Source organism: Balaenoptera physalus (genome assembly GCF_965194825.1).
Source record: "Balaenoptera physalus genome assembly, chromosome: 16".
NCBI classification, from domain to species: Eukaryota; Metazoa; Chordata; class Mammalia; order Artiodactyla; family Balaenopteridae; genus Balaenoptera; species Balaenoptera physalus.
In genome coordinates, this window is record NC_138898.1 from 85,657,092 (window position 1) to 85,673,238 (window position 16,147).

Sequence of the window (16,147 nt, forward strand, 5' to 3'; positions counted from 1 at the left end):
ACAGAGAGGCAAAGGGTCGAAGAGCAGGAGAAGGGAGCTCAGTGGGGGTAGGCATGCCGCTGGGAGCCTCGTGATGCCCAGGTTAAAGCATGGCCAGCCCAGTTCCAGAACGCCTGAGCCTTCCTGTCACAAGCTCCAGAGTGTGAGCTGCTCCCCCCAGCTAAGGGGCAGGATGGCCTGGCCAGGGGCTCCCCTCCCTTGGAGCCCTTTCCCCAACCAACTTGGGTCTTGCTTCGTTACATGAAGGTGGCTGCTGGGGTCATTTGGAGGATAAGCACAGAATAAGGATTCCTTTCTAGAACCCAGGGTCCTGCCTGTTTTGGCATCCCCTGTCCTTGGGGGTCCCACATCCTGAGCATCCCCAATTGGCAACCTTCTTTTTCTTCTTAGAGCCCAAGCAGGATGTCCCACCCCTTCCCCCAGGACCTGCCTGGTGAGAGGCACACAGCACAGGGGTCAGGGTGGGAGTGTTTGCACTTTGGCCTTTGGCTGAGGTGAGCTGCTCACTCCTAATAGGATGGAGCTCCAAACTCCTCCCAAGCCGGCCCTCAGGCTCCACCCTCAGTTACCATAGGAACCCCAAGGCCCTTTTGGTCACAGGCCGGCTGGTTCACCCTTTGGAAAAAGCCACATTCCCAGTCCTTAGCCTCTGCCCAGCGCCTTAGTCTCATCGTTAGAAATGTAAAACCTCAGGATCACCTTTCACTACCTGCCGGTGGGGAGCTCTGAGGCCAAGTCCGCCAAGAACGAGGATTCCTGGGGTGAAGTCTTTTCTCCTGTATCCCCGAAGCCGGAGGGCGGGTGGCCCACCCTCACGTGGCTTTGTCGAAGGGACAGACAGCCCCTCGCCTCCTCAGACCTCTGTTCCCCTCCCCTCTGGACACTCTGTGGAGCCCCCAGCCCTAGACCCTCACACCCCGTCTCCCTCCTACTCCTCCCCTCAAGACCCCCCTCACAGAGCCTTTCTCCACCAGAATCATGTACAAATTCACATCTCAAAAATAAATAATTTTATGTCTCCTTCTTCTGTGGACAACTCAGAACTGAGCGACTTTGAAGGCATGCTCTGGAGCCAAATCTGAGGAGAAAGCGAGAAAACCTTGTGTTAGAAGCAGACTCGACTTCCCAGAGCCAAAGCTGTGGACGGTGGGGCTGCTGCTCACCGGTACCTGGCAGCTTGCCTCTGGTCTGGCTCTGCATTTTCTCCCTAGAGGGCATGGGGAGCAGACACCAGCTTGAAGGTCGGTGCCCGCTCCCCATGTTTGCTCCCCTCCCAGCTGCCCCTCCTCTTCCCCTTTCCTGAAACTCACCTCCTCCTCTTCCTGGAAATGCATTCTCTGGTCACTGCTGACACTATGACCAGCACAGGCACCAGCCATCCCAACAGGGTGACCACAAAGTTGGAGGCTTCTGGGGCGTGGGGAAGAGAAATAGGGATGTGGGATAGGAAGGGGTGGCAGAGACACTCCCTTTCAGTCCTCGGCTGCCACCCTGGAGGGACTGCATCCCCTACATCCCTGGTGGCCGGTTCTCCCTCTAGGAGGCTGCTGCTCCCAGGGCTTTCAAGGCTTTGGCGCTGCCCTCCTGCTTCTGGACACACAACTCCCATGAACCTTCTAAGGGGATGTTTATCCAGTTGGTCCCCTAGAGTCCAGGGTATTATGTCGGTCACTGCTTCTCAAAGAGTAGCCCAGGCATCACTTCCATCAGTCACCTGGGAGCTTGTGAAAAATGCAGATCTCTGGAGCCCCCTCCAGACCTACTGAATCCAAATCTCTGGGGATGAGTCCCGGAATGAACAAGGTAAACAAGACACCCCTGCTCCACCCCGATCGTAGGCACGAGGATAACGTTGGAGAACTGCTGGCCCAGAGGCTCACAGGAATTACAGTTTGGGATGGAGAATACCAAGAAAAGGTACTGGAGGCTCAGAGGGACACAAGAGAGGGGACTAACAGCAGGGTGAGGCATACAGATCACAGAAGTGGGGAGCTCAGGGTCAGAGAGAAGATTCCAGAGTGTGTGGGTAGGAGATGGGTAAAGGGACTCTGAGATCCTTGGAGGACACTCATCCGGCTAATCTGTAGGGATCATATAATATTATTATCTTTCATATAGTAATATACGACATTGATATTATACTATCTATTATACATCTATAATAGATGTTATAGGTTAATATTATATATATGGGATAATTCTGCGGCCGTTGTTTGTGGGGAAGGGGCCGTGAGGATACAGTGCCCGGGATGAAGTCCTTGCCTGGCGTTTTGGTGGGTGGCACATCCCGAGGCTCCGTGCAGAGGTGGCCCCCGTAACCAAGCTCACACTCACAGGTGAAGTGGGTTCCCTGCTCCTGGCACCGACCATCATTCTGACAGGGGTTCTGTAGGCACGGGCTGTCTGCAAGGATGGAAGGGGTTGGGAAGGGGGTTCTGAGAGGACACCCACATCCAGGGAGAGGGGCCTGGGGGCTGGGACGCCAGAGAATAAAGCAGCAGCTGACAGAGACTCGCCAGGGTCCGCTGGCCGGGTTTCCAGTCCTGGCTCTACAGCCCCCGAGCTCTGGGGAAACTGCTTACCCTCTCTGAACCCCATTTTCTTTACCTATAAAGTGGGGACGCTGTGCTTACCCCCAAGTGGTGAGTAAGGACTAAAGGAGATCCTGGGAAGCTAAGGCTGGGCAAAGGGCCCAGCACGGTGCCCGGCAGACAGCAGAGGCTCAGAGAAGGCAGGGCCTGTGCCTTTGCCCCTCCCGAAAAAGAGAGAGTGGGATCACATGCCACGAACTTCCTGACACTGATGAGATGGAGTCCCAGGCACAGGACCAGGAGGGATGCTCCTCGGCCCAGGGGCCCCTCCACCCTCAGCCCCACCCCCAGCCCGCTCCCAAGGGTATGAGGGCAGCTTGAAGCCAAGGGCCGGTCCAGGTTCACCTCGGAAGCAGCCACGAGTGAGGTTCCCCAGGGTGCAGATCTCCCCGGGGCTGCAGCTGAGGGGCTCACACAGCAGGACCCCCAAGTTGGCACAGGTGCAGCGCTGGGAGCAATCCTCGGTCACGAAGCTGTCACCCTGCTGGAGAGGGAGAAGGGGTGGGAGGTGGGGTTCTGGTTCACCTCCAGAGTCTGGCTCTCCTTGTGCACCTCTGCTCTCCCGAGGCCTCCCACTTCCAGCCCAGACCTGGTAGTAGATGCCGTTGTTGGTGCAGCCGCAGTGGGCCAGGGGGAGGCTCTGGGCACCACTGTAGATGTAGCCTGGGAGGCTGGCACAGCCCTCCACACAGGGGCCCTTGCAGTCCCTGGGAGCTGCCAGGGTGGCACAGGAGGCTGGGCAGGGTGTCATACAGCTCTGATAGACGGTATTGGCTGAACACGGCAAGGCTGAGGGGACAGAGGGGACAGAGTCATAGTCAGAAGGTGGCTGCGCTGGGGCTGGCCCCCCACGTATGGGGAACGAGGTCACCCAACAGAGCACAGAGCTTGGTAGAGGCAGGGGAGCCAGAAGAGTGGACCAGCTTTACGTGTCTTTTTGTCTGTGACACCAGCACATGAGGTGGAGCAAAGATGGGCACTGGCGAGAAGCAGCAGGACGGGGTGACGGGGTGATGGGGCTGAGGCTTCGGGTGAGGGCAGAGAAGGAGTTAGCTCGGGAGGACGTTGACGAGGGGAAAGTTCAGGGCTGGGGGAACCAAGGCAGGAAGCCAAGGTGCGGGTACCGGTGGGGGTCAGAGCGGAGCAGAGGGTGGAAATGGCCAGGGGTGGGGGAGGAGGTCAGGAGCCCGCTGCTGGGGAAGGTCAGGGCCTCACCGCAGCGGGTGTGGTCCCGCCAGCCGACCGGGGCGACGCCCGCCTCCTGGCAGATGATGGCGTACCCGCTGAGGACCTGGCAACGCAGCTCCTCCTGCTCTATGGGGTCCCGGGCGGCACACAGATCAGACACACAGTGCCTGGGGGGATGGCAGGGACAGTTGGGTGCTGTCAGGGAGGGGGAGGCAAGGAGACCCAGCCCCACAGAAGAGGCCCTGGAAGCCCCACCAGGCAGTGTGTGTGTGTGTGTGTGTGTGTGTGTGTGTGTGTGTGTGTGTGAGACAAGGTACCAAGGCCACAGACAGAACTGTGCCCAACAGAGAGCCGATCAGAGAACAGGCCCCAGGACCTGGAGAAAGGCCATTCCCACGTGTCCTGGGTCCCCGACTCACTCCAGGAAGGGTTCCGGGGCCACAGGCTGGTGACAGGCAGCAAAGGGGCCGTGGGGGTCCACCAGCACCCTACACGCCTGTGTGTGGTCGATGAGCTCCAGCTGCTCCGGGCTGCATTCTGACACGTGAAAGCCTGACACCTCTTCTTCTTTCACTTCCTCCTCTTGTACCTCCCTGGGGCAGAGATGGTGAAGGGCCAGGTGAGGCCCACCACGGCTGTGAACTTAGGAAGAACTGGGGAGGGGATGGGAGGGGAGGGCTCGGGCACAGACCGGGATGCACAGGGCAGGTGCCCCACAGTCAGTGGGAGGGGAAAGAAACGATGGGATTAGGAGAATCAGGTCAGTCTGAGCCCTTGACCTCGGGGTTCCTCCTCTGCTGAGGATATGGGGGTGAGCGGGGTGTAAACAGATACTACGGTGTCGCTCATCGGCCCTCCACCCCCGGGCCTGGGCCTCCCTGCTCAGAGCCCCAGCCCTCTCACCTTGAGAAGCAGGGGAGGCCTCCCATGGTCTTCTTCACCTCCCAACTGTTGCCAAAGACAAGGAGGTTCTGGGTGAGGGCACCGTTGGGCAGCATAAAATCATTCCTCTTGTTCTGGTCGTAGTTGCCGCACAGGCTGCGCACAAGCCTCCGGTACGTGATGGGCAGGGAGATCACTGCAGGAGGAAGGGGGCCAGAATCGAAACTCCCCACCTCGTCACTTCCCACCCCTCCTGCGTCCTCCCCTGGAGCTCGGGGGCCCCACTCCCAGGCAGGGGTCCTTTCACCACGCTCGGCCCAAGACGTGGTTTTCCCTACCCCCATCCTTGGAATGTCCCTTCGGCCCTCCGGTCCCCACGCTCAGGTACCTGCATTGTTCTTTCCATTGAAGCTGATGACCAGCTCAAAGTCTGTGATCAGATACAGGCGATGGCCTCGCATGGTGACCCGCAGCTGGTCGTTGGGCTCGTAGGGGATGGCCATCTTCTGACCGTTGACCTGGAGAAGGCAGACAGGAGCGGCACGGAGGCCTGAATCAAGGTGACCCTCTGCTGCTTTGGCCTCTGTCTCTCTGCACGTCTTGGTACCTCTCAGTGTCGTCATTCCGGGGAACAAGATACCGCAGGAAGCTTTGCTACCCGGAGTGGCAAAGGCCTCCCTGAGGTCTGCTCCTGTTGCAGCCTCAGCCCCTTCCTTGCAAAGAAACTGGCAGGTGGGTGCCCTGGTACTTCTTCAGCACAGCTCCACCCTCACACTGCATGAGCTTCCCTTCTCTCTCTCTCCCCCTGCCTCTCTCCCACCTTGTATGTAATCCCACTGCCCTCCTCTGCCTCCCCCCAAGGAGGTGAGTGTGGCACTGATTCTGATTTCCAAAACCAGGCAGCCTCTGCTGGGAACTTCCCAGGGAACACAGAGTCCTGGCTTCACCTGCTCCAGGTGGCCTCCCATGGCCCGACCTGCCTCCCCAGACCCTCCCAGCCTGGCCTGGCTCTTACTACAAGTCGCAGTTCCGTCTGGAGCTGGACTGTGTAGCCGTAGACCATCACGATGATTTCGTGCAGGAAGATGGGGTTGAAGGACGGATACACCTTGTTGCGGCCCTCCACGACCAAGGGCTCCACCCCATCAGGGAGCACGTCCAAGGTCTTGATCAGAAAGTAGGTCATGCGGCCCTGGAAGCGGTAGCTGAGGCCATCAAATGTGTGGTAACGGGGGTCCCCATAAATTGTGCATTGCTCCGACTCTGAAAAGAAGGGCCAATGCTAAGAAGGCACCCTGAGCGATGTAACCGCCCCAGAGCCCCTCACCCTCCTGGGGCCTCCTGTCACCTTCCCTCTTAGCCCTGGGCTCCCCGTGGACTTGATCTTCCACTTTCTCCCTCTCCCCGCTTGAGAGGATCTCCTTGTCTGGTTCCCTCTTTTTGCCCTTAAGATAGCAGATCCCAGAGAGGATCATGCAGGCGACCAGGGAGCTGGTAGGAGCCTGAGAGCCTAGGCCCACCCCTGCCCGCGCCGGGTCCCTCCCTCTCCAGAGCCCCCAGCCCGGGCCCCTCTGGCTCCACCTCCCCGAGGGCCCCCTTACTCTCGGGTGCGCAGTAGTCTTTACCGTCCTCGTTGGGCTGGCACCGGGAGCCCGAGGGGCAGGTGAAGGGCCAGCACTGAACGGCGCCAGCTCTGCAGGCACACCTCTTGGAGCAGCCTCTGGAGAACCAGGACTTACCCGCCTGCAGACGCCGCAGGAGGAATAGGTAGTGAGAAGGGAAGGGCCAGCTCTCTTTCTTCGACGACTTCAGCCTAAGCCTACAGTCTGATGGCTCACTTGGCACGGGCCAGAGGCAGTCCCGGTGCCATCTGCACCCTTATGGACCTGTACCGCCCCCTAGAGGCATTGTGCTCAGTGTCTCACACAGGCTGCTCAGGAGGTACTGCTGAACCCATCTTACAGATGAGGAAACTGAGGTCACAGAGGTCCCCTGACTCGTGAGTGGTACCATCAGGATTCAAATCAAAGCCACCCTACCGGCTGCATCCCTGTGGTTTGCATTTCTCAGTCCCCAAACCCAAACCACGCGCCCTCTAGCCCAGACCTGGCAGGAGGCCACCCTGCCCCATCACCAGCCTTCACACCCAGGGCCAGCAGTAGAGGCACGGGTGGCCCAGGCCGAGAGACGCACAGGAAAGGAGAACATGGCATCCCGAAGGTGTGTTGCCCCCACCCCTACTTCCTGCCCCCACTCACAGGGAGGGAGTTGCCCTGGGCGTCCCTGCAGCTGCACTGGCTCCTGGGCACACACTGCGGTCCACTGAGCACGTAGCCGGGCTCACAGACACAGCCCTCCTCGCAGGTGGAGGGAACTCTGGAGCCTTTGCACTGGCCTTCCGGGTCCCAGCAGGAAGGAGGGCAGGAGGGAACGCAGGTGGTGTAGACGCTGTAGGCGGAGCAGTCCAGAGCTGGAGGTGGGGTGGTGGGGAACACTGACTGAGCGTGGGCTGTGTGCTGGCTCCGAGGACAGAGAAGAGCAAGAATGGTTCTCCCCACTCGGCGTGGGAATCCGAGGTCAGCCAGCAGCCGCAGCAGCGCGACCCTGGTGCATCTGGTCAGTAAGCATGTGACTGGCGTGTGTGTGTACGAGGTGTGACAGGAGCACAGGGCAGGGAGGTATCCACTGTGCTGGAGGAGCTAAATAAAGCCCTTTAAGTAGAAGTAGTTGCGAACAAATGGAAATGTTCACAGATGGGAAGATGTCAGTCCTCCCTAAGTTAATTTAATTATTATTATTATTTAGTTTTTTGGCCACGCCAGGTGCCACGTGGGATCTTAGTTCCCCGACCAGGGATCGAACTCGTGCCCCCCATGGAAGCGCAGAATCCTAACCACTGGACTGCCAGGGAAGTCCCTCCCTAAGTTAATTATACATTTAATATGATCCCCAAAAAATACACCAACAGGATTTTGTTTTGTTTTTTAATAGGACGAGATGATATTAACGTGGAAATGAGGATATAAACAAAGCAGAAAAGCTGGGAAAATTCTAAAACAAAACAAAACAAAACTGGGAAAAAAAACAACAGTAGGTAGTGTATGTCCTTACCAGAAATCTAAACACCATCTAAACTCTCAATGACCACAACATTGTGCTGCTAGTAAATGAAGATAAATGGAGCAGTGGAAGCGGAGAAAAAGGCCCAGAGAGGGATCCAAATACACGTGGGAATTTAGTATAAATCATGGCATCTGAGTCAGTGGAAAAAGAGAGGCTGGCCATTTAATAATACTGGGAAAAAATAAACACAAAGTTGATTCAGTTCTCATCCTACACACCAGGATAAATCCCCATGGATCAAACATTTAAATATATAAAAAAAAGAAACCATACAAATACTAGAGCAAAACGTAGGCAAATTCTTTTTTTTAACTTCAGAGTGGGGAAGCCATTTGTAACTAAGGCTCAAACTGCAGAAGCCATAAAACAAAGACTATTATATTTGACCTCACAAATACATTTTTTTTTTTCTGCATGGTAAAAAAAGAGTGAAAGATGAAAAAAAGAGACCTGGAAAAAATTTTTGTAACTCATGGCACTGATGAAGGGCTACTCTCTGTAGTAGACAAAGGACATCTATAAAATATTTCAACAAAGACCAACAAACCAGTGGAAAAAATGGTGAATGGGTATGAAGAAATCACAGAAAGGGAAATCCACATGGCTCCTGAACATATAAAAGAATGCACAACTTCACTCATAATAGGAAAAATACAAATTAAGACTCTTTTTATCTTTCACATATCAGATTGGCAAAAATCCAAAAGCACCATAATGCTGTGTGTTGGCCAGTCTGTGGGGAAATGGGCACTCTCGTATGTTGCTGGTGGGAACGTAAATTCCTCAACCCCTATGGAAGGCCATTTGGCAACATCTCTCAAAAGCACAAATCCACACAATCCTTGATCCAACAATTCCAGGTCTACAAATTTATCCTACAGATAAGAGACACACACGTAGAGAATTGTATCTGCATAAGGTTATCCTTGCAGCACTGTTTGCAATAGCAAAAGACTGGAAACAACTAGAAAGTCCATCGCTAGAAGACTAAATAAATTATGATGAATGAATTATGACGCAGCTGCAGAAGAGAATGAGGACACTCTCTACATGTCTGACAGGGAAGGACCGCCAAGCTAGTTTCTCAAGTGAAAAAAATAAAGTGCAAACTACTGTGTCCCATCTGCTGTTTGTAAGAAAATACAGAAAATAAATTTGCATTTGTCTGTTATGTGCAGAAATAAAAGACTTTTGGAAAAATACTCAGATGCTGAAAAGAGCAGGCTGGGACCTGGGCCCCTGGGGTCAGGGCGAGAGGGAGACTTTTCACTGGGAATCTTTTAATACTTTCAAAGTTTTTGAACCATAGGAATGCATCACATAGGAAAAACACCGTAATCACTGTTTTAAAATATAAAATGTTCTTGGGGACTTCCCTGGTGGTCCAGTGGGTAAGACTCCGCGCTCCCAATGCAGGGGGCCCGGGTTCGATCCCTGGTCACGGAACTAGAACCCACACGCACGCCGCAACTAAGACCCAGCGCAGCCTAAATAAATAAATAAATAAATAAAAATAAAAGGTTCTGGAATTAGATAGTGGTGCTGATTGTACAACTTTGTGAAGATCCTGAAAATCAGTAAATTGTATACTTTTAAAGGGTAGAAGAATATGGTATGTGAATAATAATTAAAAAAAATTTTTTTAAAGGAAAGAGCTGGAGGAGGATACCTCAGAGTCTGCCAGGAGGGGAGAAGAAAGAACCTTTCGGGTGCAGGGCGTGGTATGTATAAAGGCAGGGAGGGGTGTGGGAAAGCGAGGCCTGTGTGGGGAATGGGATGGTTTGATACAGGTGATGCTGGCGCACAGGAAAGGGGGGTGGGGGAGGGGCACAGCTTGCAGGATCTCTCAGACATCTCAGAGAGGAGCTTGGACTTGCAGGCAACAGCCGTGCAGGGGCCTAACATGATCACATTTCTTTTGGAAAGGAGCTGCTGACAAGCAGCCCGTGTGGTCCTGGTGGTATGGGGCACTAGCTAAGAACTTGCTGTAAATGGTCCACATCAGAGAAAATGAGGTCAGAAATAGGCCGGGAACAACTGAAATGGAGAATGGGGGAGCTTTCAGAGATACACAGACGGAAAGAGGGTTTGGGAGCAGTTTGGGGGTGGCCTGAGGACACACTCACGGCAGAAGCTGCTGTTTCTCCAGATCGGAGGCGTGATCCCCTGGGCCTGGCAGGCGGCCCCGAAGGCTTGCAGAGACTGGCAGAGGGCATGGTTGAGGTCTCCAAACTCACAGAGGCTGTGGGTACATCTGAGCAAGAACGGACTGAGAATCACGTGGGTGGCACACTTCGCCCAGGCTGGAGCCTGAAAAGCCGCCTGGCATTGCTCCTGGGCTCTTGCCAGGTCAGCTGCCCGGCAGTTTGTATTTGGCTTCTCCTGAGGTTCTGCTTCAGTCTTCTTGTCATCTTCTTGGCAACTGGGAAGGCAAAGGGGGTCATCCTAGGGACAGCCACTGCCTCATCTATGATAATGACCTGGCGCTCCCAAACCACCCTGAAGACCCCTCCTGTCTTCACTGGGAAGCTGGCCTGGGCTCTGGCCAGCCTTCCACGTGGCCTCGGTCTCCTCCCATGTTTCGAAGCCAAGACAGGAAGACTTTCTCGTTTCCCCATATAGGCTCCTGGGACCCAGACGCCATCGCCTGTCAAGTTACATGCACAAAGGACCACTCTGGTCTTCCCATCCCAGGTGGGCCATACAGTCTAGAATCCCAACTCGCGTTCCTGTGCAAAGGCAGAGAGTCTTTGGGGGCAATTACTTTGGGTCGATCTCTTTGTCTTGCCAACTATCCACATACATGACGTCATCCAGGGCTTGTTCGTCATTAGGCATCAATAGTTCGTCTTCTTCCTCGCCGTTGAAGTTCCCGCACATGCCGCAGGTCTGGGTGGGCAGAGGGGATCAAGGGATCTTCAGCGCCAGGGATGGCAGAGGGCATTTTTTGTTGGCATCCCCTTAAAGAGAAAGGCGCCCCCCTCCCTGCAGGCTGACTCCTCTACGAAGAGACCCAGGTGTTTTCCTCACCTTTTCATAATAGGCTTTGGGGATTTCGACCTCTAGGAAACCACTGCCGTCAAACTTGACTTGCACCCCAATGTTGATGGTGAGCACGGTGTAGCCGTCCCTGGAAATGACTTTGACTCCCCGGATCTGGGTGGTCGCCGGGAGGGTGACCTGTGTGCCATTGATCTACAGAGGAGGGCAGGACCCGTGAGCAGGAAGAAGGACCAGAGCCCCGTCCCCAGAGCCCACGTCCTCCCCGCCTGCCTCGCTCACCAGCACTTGGTCCTTCTTCAGGGTGACCAGGGTATTAAAGATGTCCACGTGGACCTGGCGGAGGTAGAAAGTGTGGGGTTGGTCTTTCCGCTTCCCATTCTTGCCACTGATCTTGAAGAAAGGCTGGTCCATGGTGGAGTGGCATATTTTCACCAAGACGTAAGTGCAGGTGCCCCTGACCGCATGGTAACTGCCATCGAAGCTTACGTAGTGGGACGTGTCGCGGATGCGGCACTCTCCCATCCCTGGAGGACAGACAGGTGGCTGAGGAGTGGTCCAGCCTCTAGCAAGAACAGGCCTTCTCCCCTGCTTCAAGGAAAGGATGTGGAGGAGAGGGAGCCTCCGAAGGGAAGGAGACAGAGAAAAGAGTCAAGACGTGAGGAGGTGGAGCAGGTGTCATTTGGCCAGGGAGAGACTTATAATATCCCGTCTAAGTCCACGGCTGCCACGGGAACCATGAGTGAACCCCGAGGAGCCCTTCTTAACAGAGGGGGAGTTGGGGAGAGTTTGTCTTGGTGGCTGAAGGTCCTCCTCCATGCTCAGTGGAGGCTTACCTGCTGCCCGGCACCGTATCAGCCCATCCTGGGACCAGCACATCTGGCCAGGCTTGCAGGCGGTTTGGAGGCAGGAGACGTTGTTGTGAGCCGAGCAGGTGCAGAGCCTGGAGCAGGTGCTGTCCGTGTACCAGCTCTCCCCGACCTGTGGGGCGCAGGCATCAGTGGAGCCGATAGAAACTTGGAAGCCAGAGATGGTCGGAGCCCCCCGCACCCCAGGGCCCCCATGAGGCTCGCTTCCCTTGGCTGCCCGCCTCCATCGCTAGCCTTTCTCAGGCTCTTGGCTTCTGGATTTGCTCCTCAGCCCCCAGCACTGGTCCACCCTACCCCTTTGCAGGCTCTGAGCCCTCTGGCCCCCAAACTCGGGGAGCTGGGAAGGGCAGGGCACCCCCTGTGGTCTGGCCTCTCACCGGGTGGTAGGAGCCCCTCTGGCTGGTGCAGCCACACTGGCTGAGGGGCACACAGGAGGTCCCACTCAGGATGTGGCCTTTCTGGCACTCGCAGCCCTCGGCACAGGGCAGCGAGGACGGGCAGTATGATGGAGTGCTCAGGCTGAGGCAGGTGGTCGGGCAGGGGTTGGCACAGGTGCTGTAGCTGCTGCCCAATGGGCAGTTCAGAGCTAAGAATAAATTGGTGTTTAGGAAGGAAGAGTGATTTCCAGCTCTCTGGCCTTGGGGCATCAAGAGTTCCTGGGAGGGACTTCCCTGGCGGTCCAGTGGTTAAGACTTCGCCTTCCACTGCAGGAGGTACGGGTTTCATCCCTGGTTGGGGAGTTAAGATCCCACATGCCTCGAGTCCAAAAAACCAGAAACATAAAACAGAAACAATACTGTAACAAATTCAATAAAGACTTTAAAAATGGTCCATATCAAAAAAATCTTAAAAAAAAAAAAAAGAGTTCCTGGGAATGTCCATCAGACGAATGGATAAACAAAATGGGGTCCAATCATACAACGGAATATGATTCAGCCTTAAAAAGAAGGAAATTCTGGCACTTGCTGCAACATGGTGAACCCTGGGGATATAATGCTAAGTGAAATAAGCGAGTCACAGAAAGAGGAATACCGCGTGATTCCACTTAGATGAGGTCCCTAGAGTCGTTGAATTCACAAAGACAGAGAGTAGATGGTGGTTGCCAGGGGCTGGGGGAGGGGAAGGGGACTTACAGTGTTTGATGCGGACAGAGTTTCAGCTTGGAAAGATGAAAAAGTTCTGGGGGCGATGGTGGTGATGGTTGCACAACAAGGTGAATGCACTTAATGCCACTGGACACTTAAAAATTGTCACAATGGTAATTTTTATGTTCTGTATGTTTTACTACAATTAAAAAAAAAAGCGTTTCTGGGAAAGAAGAAAGGTCACAGAGCTGGCCCAGGGAAGAAGGGGAGGAGGCAGTAACCAAATGAGATCAGAACTTTTTTTTTGGGCCACGCTCCATAGCACGTGGGATCTGAACCAGGGATCGAACCGGTGCCCCCTGCCGTGGAAGCACGGACTCCTAACCACTGGACCACCAGGGAATTCCTGGGAGATCATAATTTTTTGGTGAAGTGAGAATCGGATGGAGGCTCCCAGAAGAGGGAGACAAGTAGAGGATGGGGGCTGGGCTCGGAGAGACTGGGGAGAGGGGAACAGAGGAGGGTCCCACGTGGGGCCTGGGGGCCGGGCTGCGAAGGGAAGAGTGAAGGAGAACTTAGGGAGAGGAAGAGAGGGCAGGGCTCGGGGACTCCTCCTGGCTGTCAGGTCACTCACGGCAGGAGGTGGTGTTCCGCCAGGCGAGGGCCTGGCCTGCGCGGGCGCACAGGGACGCGTAGGCCTGCAGGGAGCGGCACAGGGTCAAGACGTCGCCCTTGGTCCCACACTGGCCGTACACGCAACTGGTGAAGCTGGTGTGCGGGGCCACCACCCCGTGGCACTGGGAGAAGGGTCCTGGATGAAACGTAGGTGAGAGTAAGCTTGGGGAGGGAGCAGAACCACGCGGCTGCTCTGGGGCAAATTCAACATCCGTTTCCATCAAAACCCACAATTATTGAGAACCTACTGCCTGAGATGCAAAAAACCCCACAGGTCCGGCAGCGTTCCCAGGTGACCACTGCCTCTGCATTCCCTCTGCCTGCCTCTTGAGGGCCACTACTTCCCGTCTCACCCTTCCTCCCTCCCTGCTCAGTGCCCCTCCTCTGTCTCCTGCCCCCGGGGGAGCAAAAAGGGGCCCCCTGCGTGGCTTACCCTGAGGGTTCATTAAAATATCACAGTTTTTATTCCAGGCGTCCGTCACTTTCTTCCCCAGGCACCTGGGGGGCTTGCCACCCGCAGCAAAGCAGCTGACAGAGGAGGAGGGGAAAGGACAGGAGTTTAGGATTGGAGGAAGCTTTCCAAAAGCCAAAGCAAAAGTGGAGAGGGAAACAGGGAGGGGAAGAAGGACGGGAGAGGAGAACAGAGTGATGGCCTCAAGTAGTAAGGTCAGCAGATGCAGCAGGAGAGCAAAAGGTTAGATCTCAGGGTGGACTTCCCAAGAGACAGATCAGTCATCAACTCCAGGAAAGACTGGGGACGCACAGGGAACACCTCCAGGCTGCCCGCCAAGCCTCCTCCCCTGGTCCAGCTCCCCCCCTCCCCCCGTTCCGGCTCACCCAGGTTCAGATAACTCATTTAGCTTCCAGGAGGCCCCCAGGTGCACGGAGCTGACTGCAGGCCTTTTATCAGGCTGCAGATTGTCGTCTAGGCTGTTGTTGTTGAAGTTCCCTGGGGGACGGAGCAGTCAGCAGAGGCCTTGAATTCAGCCCCAGGACCAAAAAGCATCCCTCCCTCTTCACGCAACCAACCAAGATGGGCCCTTTCTCTTCCTTCATCTTCGGCTTCCCTTCATGCCTACCCTAGCGCACGACGCCTTCAATCAAATAAGAGGTCGACAAGCACCAAGGACGGCTAATCAGATGTGTGGATGAGCAGGACCGGGATAGGCTCCAGCGCATTCCCCCGGCTTCACCTGCAGGTGCCCTAGGAACTCACCGCACATCCCGCAGAGCCGGCCAGCGTAGGAGGAGGGCACGGTCACTTCCACCAGGTGGTTCCCGTCGTAGCGAACTTGAAGCCCAAAGTCCGTGTAGAGGAGGATAAAGGAGCCACTGGACCTCACGTTCACCCGGCCTTGTGCAGGCCACACGGGCAGGGCCACCCGGCGACCGTCCAGCTACAGAGGCAGGGAAGACACTGTAGGGAAAGGCGGCTGGGACAAGGACAACGAAGCCAAGAACAGGGAGCAGGAGGGGGGGTGGCGGGTGTGTCTCAGAAACTGGGGCTGCGTCTGCCAGACAGGTGGGCCTGCAGGCAAGGAGACGCGGGGAAGAGATGCAGCGTGGGCTGGGGGTGGGGCCGGGGAGGCCGGCACAGGCACGCACCACGACCTTGCGGCCTTTGATCATGGAGATTCTGAGGTTGAAGACCTGCACTTGGACGGCTTTGACATAGGAGGCCTCCAAGTTTCCGCCGCGGAACTCGTTGGTGGCGCTCACGATGAAGTCATTCTCTGGGGACCTCAACCAACAAGGCCGGGTCAGGGTGTAGGTGCAGGTGCCCATGAAGTGGTGCAGGGCTCCGTCAAATGTCAGGTAATGGGGGTCCCCCGAGACAGTGCAGGTGGCGGACCCTGGGCAGGAGGAGATGGCGTTCAGAGAGGCACTGACCCTGAGCTGCCATCTTGGCGAGTCCACATTGGAATGGTACCCATGGCTCATGGGGTGGTCGGTGTGACTTGGAGAGGTCAAGGTCAGGGACTGCCCCAGCCTCACTCTCTGGGTCCTTGAACACGCTGCTTTGGCTCTGGGCAATTGCCTTCCAGACCCCTGGTTACGCTCCAGCTCTCTGCTTTAGGACAGGACCACGCCTTTGCTCGAGGCCACATGGGCAGCCCCCATGCTCACCTGCTTTCGACTGCTCACCTTGAGCGTGGCAGCCGTAGATGCCATCCTGCCGACCACACACCTCCTGGGCCTGGCACCTCCACTGCACACAGCGAGTTCTGTTGCTGCCCTCACAGATGCAGAGCTGTCTGCAGCCTGGCTTGAACCACCGCTCCCCTACCTGGCGGACGGACCGGAGGAAGGAAAAGAAGTTATCCCCTGATCTGTTAGCACTGCTATTCAGATCACCGACCTGCTCACCAGGAAGGCATTCGTGTCATCCCAAAGCTCCAGGCTTAGTTGCAAAACGCTGGCATTCGCTCACTTGTTCAGTCACTCCATTATTTGTTTGTTCACTAGTTCAACAGATAGTTGTCATCTGCCTTGTGCCAGGCGTCAGGGATTCAGTAATGAGCTGGGTGGACGAGGTCCCTGCCCTAACAGAACTCACAGCCCAGAGAGGGCAGTCAACATGTAAACAGATAGATCACGTGGTCCAACACACTCTGCACCCAAAGACGATAATCAGGGCACCCAGGGAGAGTTTCGTGCCATTGACACAGACAATCGGCACTCGCCACAAGAGTTTAGAGATGCTTCTCAGGAGGGCTTCAAGGAGGAAGCAGCA

General features: G+C 55.6%; 1 protein-coding gene across 1 annotated transcript in view; it reads right to left on the minus strand.

Moving 5' to 3' along the window:
* Positions 1–995: 995 nt before the first annotated feature.
* Positions 996–16,147, minus strand: part of ZAN (zonadhesin) — a 31,590-nt gene continuing 16,438 nt past the window's right edge. Inside the window, exons 22-46 of the mRNA XM_082429411.1 lie at positions 15,559–15,700; positions 15,019–15,266; positions 14,630–14,810; positions 14,251–14,362; positions 13,847–13,941; positions 13,373–13,549; positions 12,031–12,239; positions 11,621–11,765; positions 11,067–11,311; positions 10,815–10,979; positions 10,549–10,673; positions 9,911–10,206; positions 6,920–7,131; positions 6,263–6,404; positions 5,677–5,924; positions 5,050–5,179; positions 4,683–4,857; positions 4,199–4,372; positions 3,807–3,946; positions 3,181–3,380; positions 2,937–3,075; positions 2,263–2,403; positions 1,311–1,410; positions 1,170–1,207; positions 996–1,078 (exon numbers count right to left, since the gene is read on the minus strand). Coding sequence (XP_082285537.1) covers positions 1,038–1,078; positions 1,170–1,207; positions 1,311–1,410; positions 2,263–2,403; positions 2,937–3,075; positions 3,181–3,380; positions 3,807–3,946; positions 4,199–4,372; positions 4,683–4,857; positions 5,050–5,179; positions 5,677–5,924; positions 6,263–6,404; positions 6,920–7,131; positions 9,911–10,206; positions 10,549–10,673; positions 10,815–10,979; positions 11,067–11,311; positions 11,621–11,765; positions 12,031–12,239; positions 13,373–13,549; positions 13,847–13,941; positions 14,251–14,362; positions 14,630–14,810; positions 15,019–15,266; positions 15,559–15,700 — 4,020 coding nt within the window. The 3' untranslated portion in view covers positions 996–1,037. The remainder of the gene's footprint in view (positions 1,079–1,169; positions 1,208–1,310; positions 1,411–2,262; positions 2,404–2,936; positions 3,076–3,180; positions 3,381–3,806; positions 3,947–4,198; positions 4,373–4,682; positions 4,858–5,049; positions 5,180–5,676; positions 5,925–6,262; positions 6,405–6,919; positions 7,132–9,910; positions 10,207–10,548; positions 10,674–10,814; positions 10,980–11,066; positions 11,312–11,620; positions 11,766–12,030; positions 12,240–13,372; positions 13,550–13,846; positions 13,942–14,250; positions 14,363–14,629; positions 14,811–15,018; positions 15,267–15,558; positions 15,701–16,147) is intronic.